General features: G+C 35.0%; 1 protein-coding gene across 1 annotated transcript in view; it reads right to left on the reverse strand.

Moving 5' to 3' along the window:
- Positions 1-15,713, reverse strand: part of ADAMTS19 (ADAM metallopeptidase with thrombospondin type 1 motif 19) — a 203,295-nt gene that overhangs the window by 91,317 nt on the left and 96,265 nt on the right. The window contains 2 exon segments of the mRNA XM_070417180.1: positions 1,386-1,536; positions 2,928-3,068. Of these exon segments, the coding sequence (XP_070273281.1) occupies positions 1,386-1,536; positions 2,928-3,068 (292 nt within the window).

Below are 15,713 nucleotides of genomic sequence, written 5' to 3' on the forward strand. Positions count from 1 at the left end.
CTGTCTATCCTGTACCTACTTACATGTCTACTTGGATGTCTAATAGGCATCTTAAACTTAAAACATAGCCAAAACTCCATTCCAAGGTATTCTGCTTTCCATTTCCTCTTGCCATGGTCCCCCCAAGATAAATGCATGGCTTGCTATCACACCCTTCAAATCTCTAAACAAGAGCTGGGGAACCTTATTTCTGCCAAGGGCCATTTGGATATTTATAACATTATTCACAGGCCATACAAAATTATCAGCATAAAAACTAGCCTGCTATATTTGGTCAAGCATGTCATTGACTAACCCCTAAGGCCTTGGCAGGTCCTGACCAAATGATTTGGCAGCCTTACATGGCCCGCGGGCCAGACATTCCCCACCCCTGCAGTGTCATCTTTTACAGGAAGCCTTCCCAGATCACCCTATATAAAACAGCACCATTCCTATGCTCCCATCCAGGTTGTATTCCCGATACTTCTTACCTGAGTTTATACTTCTCTAAAACACTTACCCCAACTGACATATTATATATATTAGCTCTCTGTCTGTTTCCCCAACTAAAATGTATGCTCCATGAAGGTGGGGGTCTTTGTTTCCTGCTGTGTTATTAGTGCACAGAGCAGTGTCTGGGAAGTAGTTGGAACTCAATAAATATTTGTCACATCAGAGACTGAATTTGTAAGTAACCTCTTCAACGACTCTTATCTATTTATCTTTCTACCTACCTAGTTCCTACACTTTACATGCTGCACTAATTTGGGATCAAAATGATGATTTTCAAGGTTAGTACAGAATAAGATTTTGAAATCACAGAAGTCCAACCTCTTAGCTCTAAGAGTCTCTAAAATCATCTGTAACCATGTCAACAATAAAAATAAATAAATAAAAAACAATATTTCCACTTCTCATAGTGGAGTGTGGCTTAGAAGGAAAAGTTTTAACGACGGTCAATCCTTATTAATTAAATGGCCACACCTTATTTCTATCAGCGCCAAAGTGCTCAGGGAAAAATGCAGAAAACTTCTCTTAGAGCAGTGGTTCTCATCCTTGGCTGCACATTAGAATCACCTGGGAATCTTTTTAAAATCCTGATTTCTGGGCCTCATCCTCTGGAAATTGTTTCTTTGTTACTAATGTTGTGGCTCCACCCCATAACAAAGAAACAGAATTTCCGGAGGATGAGGCCCAGAAATCAGGATTTTAACAAGATTCCCAGGTGATTCTAATGTGCAGCCAAGGTTGAGAACCACTGTCTTAGAAAATCCTGCTTTCTAAGATTGGGGTGATTTTGAGCCACAAACTCTAAAATGAAGTCATCTTCCCCTCCTCTAATCAATAAGTCTAAACAATGAACGCGAACGTGCACTTTACAAATCCCACCTGGATACAACCCTTACCTGCATCTCTTGACAAAAGGAAGCCAGTGGCCCAAAAAGAATCTGACATTGCTCGTCAGCGGTGTATGTCATCCCTGGCAACTTGGAGGGGACCATCACGGAATTGACACTCTGGGGATTTGTCTGTAGCAAGCAGTTACTGGCCTTTGACCTGACAATATGCAGATATGTGTAAAATTTTGAATTTACTGTAAAAAGTTGTTATCATTAGCATGCAACAGGAAATATTTCATAAGATGAAAAATACGGTCTGACTTTTATTTATAAGCATTTCCACTTAAGATAATCCTAATAATGATAATAATGTTCAAGATAACAGAATTTTTTGGATTAACTCAGCTAATCCACATAACACTGAGATGGCTTTACTATTTTACACATTTATAAGATGACGAGAGAAGTGCAGACTCAGAAATTAGCTTGTCCAAAAGCAATGTGTGAAGGTAAAAAATTAACTACATTCAGGGATTTAAAGAATCTATAGAAAGCATTCTCTAGTGAGTATGCATAATACGAATATGTTTGTGCGTGACACTGTAATACAACTTCCATTTATGAGGTGACATTTAATTTTATCATAATCCTGATTCATGTGAGGACAGCCAAACAAAATCACACATGTTCCCATGTTCCTTAGAAACCCATTAGGGCTGCTGCTCCAGTGACCTGGTATGTTCATATGACATGCTCAGAGAGCTATGGCTATACCATCACAACAAAGAGCATGCACAGAATATATTGTACATATTTCAGAGCAGAATTATGGCAATGTAATACATGTTTTAGTAGATTTAGCAGAAAACACAGGCTTTCTAATTTAAATGGTATGTAAAAATGAATTAAATTTCTCAGTGCAGTAAAATTAGCTAACTAGGTGTTTCTATATTTCTTACTTAGACTTTTGGATACTTTAAGCAACCCTCTCTTACTACTTTTGCCCACTGTTTCAGCTGCTTCTTTTATGATCAAAAGGATAGTTAAAGAACATGGGCTTTAAAATGAAAATTAAAACAACAATAATATTTTTCACTTATTTTTCCAACCGGGTGAAAGCTACGTGTTACTGCTGTTGAAGGTGGAAAGGAGGAGAATGGAGGACTGTTTGTAATGATGAAAACTATGCAGTAATGAAAAAAAGAGTCAGAGTGCAGAAGCATCTCAATGAAAAGGGGCAGCTTTGGTTAAAGTGGTGCCTTGTGATGACAAGAGATGTGCTGAGTGATGAGCAAGGAGAATGTTCCCATTGCGAAATTCTGAAGAGGGAATTAGAGACTGTCACAGATTTTTTAAATCCTTATAATTTTTCAACCTTACAAATCATCTTGCCCAATGTTTAATTTGAAAATGTGGAAACTAAGAAGCAGGTGGGTTAAATAATATGTCCCAATCCACACTATGAGACCGTGGAAGAGCCAGAATTGGGACCAAGTGCCTTGGTTCCCAATCTGGTGTCCTGCTCTGCCATGCCACCTTCGCTGGCTGGCAGAGGAAGCAGGCACACATAATCATTCACAACACAACAACAGTAAGTGACCTCAGTACCTTAGAAATCTTCCCAAATCTTCCTTGCTACATCGGGACCATGAAACATCACCAAGGTTTTGTCCTTTAATCCATTCACCAGACATGATATGAAGACCGTCAGCACATGACGGGTGGTCATTGTCATGATTAATGCCCATGCTGATTCGAAATATAATTAAAATTTTAAAATTACATTAGATAAGTATTTTTAGTTTTAAAACTGCAATTAAATAACAGCTAAAGACTTACAATAATGGGAGAGAAATTTGTTATAAAGTTCAAAATAAAATCAGATTTCAGATTGATTGATTTTTTTAAGTGTTGTTATATTTCTATTTAGTAAAAATCATTTTCCCCATCAACCTAGCAAATAATATGCTTAGTTCACCTATATGGAAGTCATCTATAGATATATTTTTCACATGGTAGTTTGTATGAGACACATAGAAGTAGTAAATTTCTATTTGGCCAACTGAGATCCCTTCTCTGGACTGGAGATCCTTTATTGAAATATTATATCACATCCACAACCACATTAAACTATCATTTTCACTGTGTGCTTCATTGGACCATCTTCTTCCACTCTTCAAATAACACAAACTGTCTCTGGGAAGCGACATTCATGGCCGTCTTTAGTTTTCCTGTTGAATTCTGAATCTGTTTTGTTAGGTTGGAATTCCATTCTAAAAATCTGACTTAAAATGTACTAAAATAATTTTAAATTGAATATGTCTAAAAACTGCCTTTTTCTCACTGTGTTTTGATCTAGGGAATAGACTTTCAGAATGAAAAATTGTGAATAACAAGAATATCTATAGTGTGTTTTAAAACACTAATAAAAGAATTATGATAGAAGTTGCTAAGGAAAAACACAAGTAGACTACATTTTCTCAAATAAAAAAATTCTCAAGACTATCAAACTATATTTTCATTAAGATAAATTAAGAATTTTAATAAAAATTATTATACTCAATATATTTTGAAAGAAAATTCTATAGATGGAATTAATTAATGAATAAGAGTAATGGAGTAACAAGTTCACTATGTTTCCTATCTTTGAAGACTATAAAAATTATAGTCTAAATGAAACTAAAAACACTTTATTGAATATCATTTTTTGACTTTTAGTGTTAAAAAAATTAGCTATATGATGAATCACATTTATCTTTCCTAGTCTAATTAATGGCTTTAAATACAGCCTGTATCAACACACATTAATAGGATGAGTAATAGAGAGAATAAGAAGATGTGTGTTTCTCATACTTTGAAAACAAAGAGGAAAAATAAGAGATGCTGTCAAGCAGGTATGGGCCAGCTCAGTTACTAGGGGTAGAGTGAAAAATGTTGGAGTTAGAGATTTGAATTCTGTATCTCCTTATTCATGTGAACAGAGGCAAGTTAAATAATAATAAAGAAATAAATGTGCCTCTGTTTTCTCATCTGTTTAAAATACTTTACTGACTGGCTGTGACGTTTGCATGGGGATGATGTACAATGCCTGGCACAGTGCTGGATTATAGTAGGAATTCATAACTATTCTTTTTATTGGGGCAGTAAATCAGAGAAATATATATCCGATTGTTTGAATTTGTCGAAAAACACAAAGCGATAAACATCATTAAAGATAATCATTAAAGGTAATCTGTTGTATTTGCTGACTTTGGTGAAAGTTGTGGACTTAAGGAAAACCAAGAACATAGTAAGGACAAGAACTTACTTTGTTCCAATGTTAAATTAAAACAAGAAATTGCAAATATGGCACAATCTCTTGGATGGACAAAGAATCCTCAGTGCATTTCTAACTGTAGGTTCTGACACAGCCCCTGCCAGCACCGCTGTCCCCTCCACCACAGAGCCCAGCTGAGCAGTGTCGCGGGGGGACTCTCATAACAACAGGCACTGTCCACATGGCACACGCTCGGCCCCTCCATCGGTGGTGTGCCGTCCTCTGAACCATACACAAATACTATTATTTTTGAAAGACAATTGATCTTTCTCAGAAATAATAAAACTTCTTAAATAATGTGTCCATTTGAGAGAAGAAGAGGAACTGCTTCCAAGATCTGGCAATTTGGACATCCTCCCGAAGCAGTGTAATGTGATTTTCTAAATTGGGAAGATTACAACTTCTCATCCAGATGAGCGTTTTCCTTTTGGGATCTTGATTCTCATGTAAGAAATTAGCTACAGCCACGGAGAGAGCTGGTGATTCAAGCGTTGTTTACCATTAGTTAAATTTTCCTAAAGCTATTTAACTTGTAACAAAAAAAGATTATCATTAAATTGGGACAGGGCTTTTTACCACGCATCTGGACCTGTCATCAGGAGACATTGCTTAGTCCTGATTCTACGCATTTGAAATAAGACAATTAATTGTGAACCTTTATCTGTTCCAGCCACTATATTAATCATTTACAATGATGATATCATTTACTCCTCACAGTATTCTCATAATGTTTCCATTATCATGACTTCTATCTTACAGATGAGGAAGGCACTGAGGTTAATTAATAGTGGGGCTGTGACTCAGACCCAGGCAGTCTGAAGGTCAAGTTGAGAGACCTCTAAACCACCAAAATTAGAGATTTTTTTTTTAAAAAAAGAGGAGGTGCTTCTCTTTCTGGATCAAAACTCTCAATTAGTGCGAATGATTTACTGTTTCATATTACAAATGTCTCCTCTGTGGTAGCGGAAATGCACATACAGCCCCACAACCAAGTTGCATGCATCTCGAAGTGAGACATTAGCAACACTTCTCCTCACACTGTGGGACTGAGCTACGTTTTAATAATCTCAGTTTAAATTCGTTTTGACAAAGAGCCTTGGGCAAATAAACTCTCCACTAACATTGTACATGGTTGTCAAGTCAACTGAAAAAATATTTTTATCTTATAAAACTTCTCAACTTGTTTAAAACTCCCTGCCAGGCAGTTGTGTGATATCCTGCGGAAAGCTGGAGGGAGAGGCACTCGGATTGTGAAGATGGTCCCTTTGATGGTTAAAGAGCTACAGAAGAGAACATATATAAATTCACGCACACTTTTTGGATAATTTTTAAAAGATCAATATTTTAAAAGAGTACGTTTGTGTTGAACACATTAACCATTTTATCTTGATACATTATTTCCCACTAAAAGCCACATATTATATGGAAGAATCCATTTAAAAAGAAACTAATCATAGCAATATCTAACTGGAAGTGGATGGTATTTCCACAAATTCACATTTAATTTCATACAATTCATTGGCTATATCTGATGTGATGTAAGTCCACTGCTGTGTGTTCATGGAAAAAAGACTAACATTTAAAAATACAAGATATTTTCATACTTTATTTCAATTATTTCAACTTGCACAAAACAATTAAATATGGACCTCTATTGCAAGTCAAAAGCCAATTAAAAGCAAGTTAGCAACAAGGTAAAAAAATTAGAGGTTAATTAAAAAATAGAGATACAAAAAGATTCCTTTTTACTTTACTGTGTATTATGTAACAGGCTTAGCTAGCAATTCAACACACTTGTGGAGAACCCACTATATGCTGGGTACACAGCTGGAGTCATGAAAATGAGTAAGATCCAGTTCTTACCCTTAAGCAGCTAATAAATGCCTGGATCCTGTTAGTTCTACATTCCTTAAAACTCTCCTCTCTTCCCTCCCTTCACACTACTACTCCTACTGTCAACCCTGACAAGTGCTAATTCTCTTCACTCCTGGATTGTAATGTCTACTTCACTGACCTCCTGCCCCCTAACTCTTCACATTGCTTTAATTACTTTAGTTTCTTAGAAATACATTAATACACAAACTAGTTTCCTAGGCAAAATCTTTTCATTTTCCTTGACAAGCAATTTACTGAAAATTGAACTGTGTGCATCAGAACCTGAGGGCGTGATGCTGTTGCCTTAGTGACAATGCAGCTTCCTGGGCCCTACTCCAACTGATTGCAAGAGGATATTTAGAGATAAGGCCCAAAAAACTAAGTTAACACATTTTATAGATAATTCTTACTTAAAATTCAGAGAACCAATGGACTTTTTAAAAAATCCCCACCTAAAGATATGCTTATTGATTTTTAGAGAGAGAGGAAGGGAAAGAGAAAGAGAGAGACAGAGAAACATCAACTGATTGTTCCTGCAAGCGACCCTACCAGGGATCCATCGAAACCACAACCTAGGTATGTGCCCTGGCCAGGAATCGAACCCACAACCTTTTGGTGTACTGGATGATGGTCCGGCCAACTGAACCAATCGGATGAACCAATGATCTTCTTATCCTGTTTTTCAAACAATCTGCAAACTGACTTCAATCTAATTTTCACAGGAACAGTTCATTCCAGCCTACCTTTTGCACAGTGCTTTCCTTTCAGAGTGCTTTCCCCAGCTTATCTGTATTTATAAATACAACTCAATTTTAACACCTTCTTCCTGCATAAAGGACGCTTCAAAAATCCTAGCATATATTTCTCACAATCCTAAACTTCTGTGCCCTTCAAATATATGGCAATTAAGATATATCAGAACTACCTTCTATTTCTGGTGAATTTTAAGTAATATATATAAACTATCGTCACCTAGAATTTGTGTTCAGAGACCAAGAACTGTCATATTTTCTTTTTAATTCCTTGAATCTACCTAATTAAATAAATGTCTACAGACAATACAACTAAATATTCTGTAAATGTGATGAAAGGTTGAAACTAATGTGGCTTCTTACTGGCTTAGAGAAACCGTAGCCTGAAAAGTCTACAGATATTCTGCTCAATCAAGGTTGCTTGCCTTACTCTAGAACAGGGGTGGGGAACATCCGGCCCGCAGGCCACATGTACGGCCCACGAAATCATCTGGTCTGGTCCTGCCAAGGCAACTGCAGGCGGGACTTCAAATTCAATAAATCTAGGAGCTTTTTTCATAGCAACATGCATTTACATGAAGTGAATTATATTAAGCAAGTGGTGTTTGTTATAAATATACAAGTGGCCCTTGGCAGGAAAAAGGTTCCCCACCCCTGCTCCAGAGCATACATTTACCAAGATATATTAGAGAAATGCAAACAGACCAATTCTTGTAAGGTTATTCTTTAGCTGGGTGATTTTTCCCTCTTCTATGATACCATGGCATCCAAACCTACATTTGAAGAGAACCTCGTGTGGGAGTGCAGCCACATCTATACTGGCTCAAGTCCCACTATCACTATTAACTTGGACAAACTCCTTATAGCTATAACTGGTATCATGGTCTAAATAAAGTATCAAATACAAACGCTATATTCGTGATCTATAAGACTCTCCATAATAAGCTCACTTGCCTGCCAATCCAATAAGAACTCAGAAGGATATTAAATCACTCCTTGAATGTACGGCCATTGGAGGCTGAAAAGCTCAATTTTACATAAAAGCATTTGTAAAAAATTATAATATGACTAATTATTCTTGTTATTCATTCACTCTGTATTATGTCTTAACAACTGCGCCATGCAATTAGGGCATTACCAATCTAATAAAGAACCTTGAAAGGAAAATGTATCCAAATTTTAGGGATGAAGAAAATTAGTTCAGACAGATGGATTTGCCTAACATTCATTCAGTGAATAGCTGGAACAAGAATTCAGGTCCAAGTCTGCATTTCCCTAATACACGTTCTCTCTCATCTGCCCAATGAGTAGTTTCTAACACTAATTAAGGCATGTGTGCTAGAAGAAGGTACTTGTGACTTCTGCCATACGGAATTCTAAAGAGTAAAATGTGGGGGCAGGAAATTTACATGTAGCCATTCCCAATCTCAGTGGGTTAAGGAGCATTATTAACAGAATAATTAATTTTGAACATTTTAAGGAGCAATGGATTTCCAGAGGTAAGAGTATATTTATTTTTATTTACTTACAGCAATCTGTTATTATTTCATATTTTCCCACCCTAATAATCCTAGATGAGGAGGCATTGCCTTTATCTTCATTTCTTATTTACATCTTACTGTCTGTCTACTCTCCATTTAGAATATATCTTCTAGTTCTAGTAGATCTATTGATGCATATCAATGCAAAATAAAAGGCAAATATTTTATTCTCTTCTAAAAAGTACTCCTGCAGCAAGCTGAGACTAGCCAAATTTATGTTTGGCAGGATGCCTCCTAGGGCATATGCTAGCTTCTTATTGAATTAGCAGAATTTTAGATTCAATGGTCCTATTGCTAAAACTGCTGGACTTGGTCCTTCAAAACCCATGATGTTAGGACTTACATGAATTAATTGGAAAGGACCTTACAACCAGACTTCAAAGTAGACTTATAATAACCAATACATAGTTTAACTATTTTATTTCCACAGCTTATTTTATATAGGAATTCCAAATAGCATGTACCAAAAAGGAAAAATATTTTACCATAGTTATTTGTATAGTCATATTTTCTTTTACTCAGTCAGGCAATTGCATTCTTTGACAAACTAATTCCTCTTCTCTTCTTCTAGAATTCAATTGCCTTCTACTCTGTATCTCAAGATGATTGTCCAAAAGATAAATATGTTGTACAACAAATGTTTATTCATTCACACAACAAATGTTTTAGTGCCTATAATGTACAATGCACTCAATTTCGTGCCGAGAAAAAATGTATTAGACAGAAATCCTATTTTCAGAGAGATTGCTATCTAGTAGGGTGTCTGGGAGTGTGTGTGTGTGTGTGTGTGTGTGTGTGTGTGTGAAGATAGCAGTATAAATCAGTACATATTAGAAACTAAGTGGTGAGTGGTATTTATAATAAACAGTGCAAATTTAAAAAGAAAATATATTTCCAGCCGAACTTTCAGTTCTAATTTCCCGAGAGTGACAGCATTTATGTTGGTTGTTAATGGGTGAGTAAAACTGAAAGGAGAGCTAGGAGTTGGGATAAGCAAAAGCATTAATAAAGACAAAAAATTTGAAAATTATGGACTGTTTGCATTCATGAAATAGAGAAGTGGGTTATAAAGTCAGAAAGGTAGATTGGGACCACTCTATAAGAGTTCAGAACCTAAGGGTAAGGAATTTGGAATTCATTCATTAGATAGTAAAGGGCAATAAAGATTTCTCAACTGAAGATGAGGACCATGAGGACCACCAATGTGTGAGATAGATCAGAAAGATGACATGCAAGGCAAGGAGACCAGTGAGGTAGATACTGCAATAGTCCAAACCTGGAGGAACGACAGGAGAAGGAATGGACAGATGAGATAGCTATTTCAGAGGAAGAGTGAAGAGAATATGGCAACTGATTATGGAAAGAATTAGGGGAAGAAAGTTAAAAATGTTTCTGATGTCTCAGCTAAAGAAATGGTAACATTATTGGTGCCAATCACAGAAACGCAGATGTCTAAAGATGCAAACTTATAACCTAGCCCTTGGTTCTATCCTTGGCACACTATCCAGCAGAGTATGTGAGTAAATCTCATTGATTTCAAAGGCTTATTAGTCACAGACATATATTCTTTAATATATTTTTATTGATTTCAGAGAGGGAGGGAGAGGGAGGGAGAGAGAGAAATATCAATGATGAGAGAGAATCATTGATCGGCTGCCTCCCGCAATCGATCGAGCCCGTAACCCAGGTATGTGTACTGACCAGGAATCAAACCATGACCTCTTGATTCATAGGTCGACACTCAACCACTGAACCACACCGGCCGGGCCATAAATATTCTTGGTACTCTGGTATAAAACTTTAGCAGGTGTCCCAAATATATAGTGCCTTCAAGGAGCTAACTTTGCATATTTATTACCTCATTAGCCTCTCCGTTTAAAAAAAAAAACTCCTGAATTGCCAATTTAGTGGAAAAGCCATGTCCCTGTGCCAAAGTTTAATAATATATATATATTAATAATATATATTCCCCCTAGTTCAAAAAGCAAAATAAAACCCTAAAACACGTGTTTTGCTCATATCAAAAAATGCTGTATGTTTTTATGACATGATTTGTTAAAAGATTTCCCTTAACTTATAAAATTTTCTCCACTCAACATCTCTAAAAAGTAGGCAATCTAATTATCATATGAGATTCTCAGTGAATAAATTGTGTATGTTTAACGCAGTTTCTTTTAATTTTTAGAAATACAGAAATCTGCTAGAGCAGTGGTTCTCAACCTTCCTAATGCCGCGACCCTTTAATACAGTTCCTCATGTTGTGGTGACCCCCAATTTCATTGTTACAAAGTGAACATAATTAAAGCATAGTGATTAATCACAAAAACAATATGTAATTATATATGTGTTTTCCGATGGTCTTAGGCGGCCTCTGTGAAAGGGTCGTTCGACCCCCAAAGGGGTCGCGACCCACAGGTTGAGAACCGTTGTGCTAGAGCTTTTTTCATTTTCCAGACACCATTACAAGTATAAATTCTTATAAATGTGCTAATGTCAAATTACAAAACCATGTCATGTATTGATTTCAAGACAAACAATTCTGTCCACAACTTTATGCCCATAGAATGAATTATTTCAAGAATATGACATATTTTAAAAGGGCACTTTTTATAGTTAGGAAAAGAAAGTTGTGAGCCATCAGATACTAAATGATCAAAAAGTAAAGTTTTAATAATGTAAAATAGTGACCATTTTTAAGTCCTTATAATTATTGGCTATTTTTACATAATGGGGCTAAATTTAGCAAATCAGAAAAAGATGAGATGTCTAATCACTAGTAAACAAAGAAACACAAATATCAATTAAGTTATAATTTAAAATGTGCTATACTCAAGCTGGCAAAATGAGCTAAAACTAGTCAAAACCAGGCCTCTATTTAAATTTGGATAACTATTGCCAGATGGCCTCCAAAAATAGTGCACCACTTTATACTCCTCTCAAAAATGTAATATGTTTTCCCACACATTCCAACACTTTTCATTCACTTTACACTATTATCAAAACATCACTTAACAGCTATTTATTGGGCACATATGAAAGGTGTTAGAGATACAATGTTAAATGACAACAACAATACACAACACAAACAAGACACAGCCTCTGTCCTCAGGAAGCACAATCCGATCAGACATCAAATAATCAATCATACAAATAACGTAAAGCAGCATCTGTGAAAAAATTAGAAACAGAAACTACATAGGACCTCTAAAAGCACATATTAAGGGACTTAGCCTACCCATGGAGTACTTCGCTGGAAAAATGATCTAAGGAAGTGTAAAAAAATGAGGGGAAGGAGCAGGAAGTTTCCTTGCCAAGGGAAGCAAATGGTCCTTATGGTGGGAGTAAGTATGGATTCATCTGTACAGATTTATGTAATCTGAGAGGTGAAAGTAGAATTGCTTTGTGGTCTGAACTGGCATTCTATGAATGATGCTAAAATTATTTTATATAAGCCCTGGATACATCTCTATGAGTTGTGTGGTTATATTCTTTGCCATTTTTCAAATGGGACTTTGGTCATTTGTGTATTGATTTGTAAGAGCTCTTTTTATATTAAGGAAAATATTACTCTGTCATATGTTGCAAATACTTTCACTGCTAGTGGTTTATCTTCTGATTATTGTATTTTTTCTGATTATCTAATTTTGAGTTGTTAAGTTTATGACTTGTCCTTAAATGTTTATAGATTTCATATCTAGAATAATAGACATTCCCTATTAGACTAAAAAAAAAAAAAAAAGAAAGAAAGAAAAAAGCCAACAAAACAAAATATCTCAATGTACAGAATCATTTTGGTGTGTTCTGATGTAATGTCTAAGGTACAGAATCAAATTCCTATTACTTTTGTTACTAATTCATTTCCTCCACTGATGATAGGTGCAGCTTTTAGTATATACTGCATTTCCACAGCATTTCCTGCTTATAAATGGAATTCTTTTTACTCTTCTATTGGCTTGTCTGCATATTCAAGCATAAGCACAAACTGCTTTATGTACTATGAAATGTAGTATCTGATAACCTTCACTCTTCTCCTCCCACCATTTCTTTTTTTTTTTTAACAAGGAATTTCTTATGTTGATTTTTCCATATGGACTCTATAATCAGTAAGTCTAATAAAAAAAAGAAATGAAAATTCTATTTGCATTTTTGGGCAGATCACATTACATTTATATATAGATAATTGTCATTTTATAATATTGACTGTTCCTATTCCAAACCAGGAAATGTCTTTCCATTTATTTAAACCACTTTTATGACTCTCTGTGTAGTTATAAATTCTTCTTTTTATAAGTTTTGTACATTCCTGTGTAAGTATATTCCTAGGTATTTTATCTTTTAAATTTTTATTTTATTTTTTGCTATCTTTAATATACAGTTATTATATTTTCTTTCTTAATAGTTTTCAAGTGGCTGTTGTTTATGCATTGGAAAGCAAAAATTTTTATGTAGTTTTGTAACAGGCCAATAAAACATTTTTATTATTATAATAGGTATTTTTTAGATTGCCTTGAGTTTTCCAATTACACAAATAATGCTCATTTTGCCACTCCTTTCTAGTTTTATTTTCATTATAAAAATATGAAATATTTTCATAAAAACAAGTATGTTATGATGTGTTTATACATACTATAGATGTATGTGTCTATGTGTGTGTTATGCAATCTAATATAACTTAAGTATTAAAGGAAACATCACATAAATAAGAAATTTGGACAAGACCAATCCTGAGATCCATGTCAGACTTCTCTATCAGATCTCATTCCTCTGTCTTCTAAAACAGGACTCACAAAAAGTGTGCTGTTTTAGAAATCATTTCAACCCTGAAGTCCTAAAGATAGTCTCATATGTTTTCTCTTAAAAGTGCTATCTGTGATTTATCACTCTTTATTTTACCTGAAGTTGATTTTTAGGAATGATATGAAGAAGGTATTTAATTTCATTTTATCCATGTGGAAAACCAGGTGCACCACCACATATTTCTGAATAGTCAACTACCTCTACTCATCTGCAATGGCACCATGGTTAGCCCTCGGGTTTCCATATATAACACTAACCCTATTCACACTCCGCATTTTATTCTTTTGCTCTAACTCTCTATATCTGCATCAATGTCGAAATGTCTTAACTACCATAGTTTCATAATAGGCCTTGATCTCCATAATAGTCCAAGATTCACAGATGATTCTCCTCCCCGTCTTCCTCTGTCTTTGCCTCCATCTTCATCTATTCCTTTTCCAATAATATTTTGGCTGTTTTGGGGCAATTTGCATCTATATATAAATTTTGGAAATACTTTGCCAACTTCCATAAGAGAAGCTGTGATGGTATATTTATTGCGATTTCCAGGAACCTCAAGTTTCCAGGAACCTCAAGTCTTTTTTTATAAGTTTTTAAAAATATACTTTTATTGATTTTAGAGAGGAAAGGAGAGGGAGAGGGAGAGGGAGGGAGGAGAAAGAGAGAAAGAGAGAGAGAGAGAGAGAGAGAGAGAGAGAGAGAAACATCAATGAGTTGCCTCCTGTACAGGGGGCTGAGCCTGCAACCTAGGTAGATGCCCTGACCAGGAATCGAACCCATGACCTTTCAGGGTACGGGATCATGCTCAATCAACTGAGCCATACCAGCCAGGGATAATTTAATGCATTTCAATAGGGGAATAGAGTTTCCTATATTTTGTTGGATTTATTCCTAAGTACTTTGTGTTTCCTATTTACTAGAGTAAATAATATCCTTTTTTAAAGTGATATTTTGGATTTTTGTTCTGACATTTGATTTTTGTATATTTATTTATCTTCTATCCAATAATCTTACTAAACTCATCAATTAATTCCATACTTTACTTGTACACTCTATCATGTTTTTATGTAGGCAATCATATCATTTGCAAATTAAAATACCTTTGTCTTCCACTCTCATCCTACACTTTTTATTTTTTCTGCCATGCTGTCTTTCTTTGGACCCCCAATACATAACAGAAGCAGGTATAGTGAGACCCTGGTTTTTTCCTTTGTAAAAGCAATTTCTAATATTTCACCATTAAGAATGATGTTTCCCATTAACTTTGGTAAATATATGAGTAAATTTTATTTTATTGGACTTTTTCTGTATCTACTGAGATAGTGTAGTTTTTACCTTTAATCTTTTAGTGTGAGGATTAAGATTTTAAAATAATAAACATGTGACTTTTGTTATCCTGATATAAAAGGCAACTCTGGTCCCTTATATTACCTTTGTTTATTAATACATTGCTATTTTATTTGAAGAAGGTCTTCTTGACCCTTCTATATCATTTTCAGATAAAAACTGCTGTAATTTTCCTTCTTATAATTGTCCTTTTCTAATTTCTATATTACATTAATATTAGCCTCAAATAATGAGTTAGGGAATGTTCTGTCATTTTCTAGAAAAATTAGATTAATATCAATATTATTTATCTCTAAAGCGATTCCTATGTCTAAATCCGGTGTTTTCTTTGGGAAAGTGCTGATTCAATTTCTTTAATCAAGAGCTTTATGTTCTCAGATTTTCTTAAAATTTTTTATTTAATTTGTTGTTATATTTTCTTCATCCAAAGATATGCTTTTTTAAAACTAACTTGAGAGAGAGAGAGAAACATTTACATTGATGCGAGAGAGAAACATACATCAGTTGCCTCCTGTACATACCCTGACTGGGGATCAAATCCTCAACTTAGGTATGTACCCTGACAGGGAATTGAAGCCCCTACCTTTTGGTGTATGGGATGATGCATCAGCCAGGGATCCCCTGTTCTTAATTTGTTGCCATGAAAATATTTTGTATATTAGTATCTTTTCAATATCTTTGTCATCTGTATTATGCCTCCTTTGTTCATTTCTAATATGGTTGAATTATGAACTTTTTTATCGATCTTTTATTTGTCAATTTTATT

This window comes from Myotis yumanensis, unplaced genomic scaffold (genome assembly GCF_028538775.1).
Source record: "Myotis yumanensis isolate MYYU_CA2020_CCGP unplaced genomic scaffold, mMyoYum1.0.hap1 SCAF_5, whole genome shotgun sequence".
In the NCBI taxonomy this organism is placed as follows: Eukaryota; Metazoa; Chordata; class Mammalia; order Chiroptera; family Vespertilionidae; genus Myotis; species Myotis yumanensis.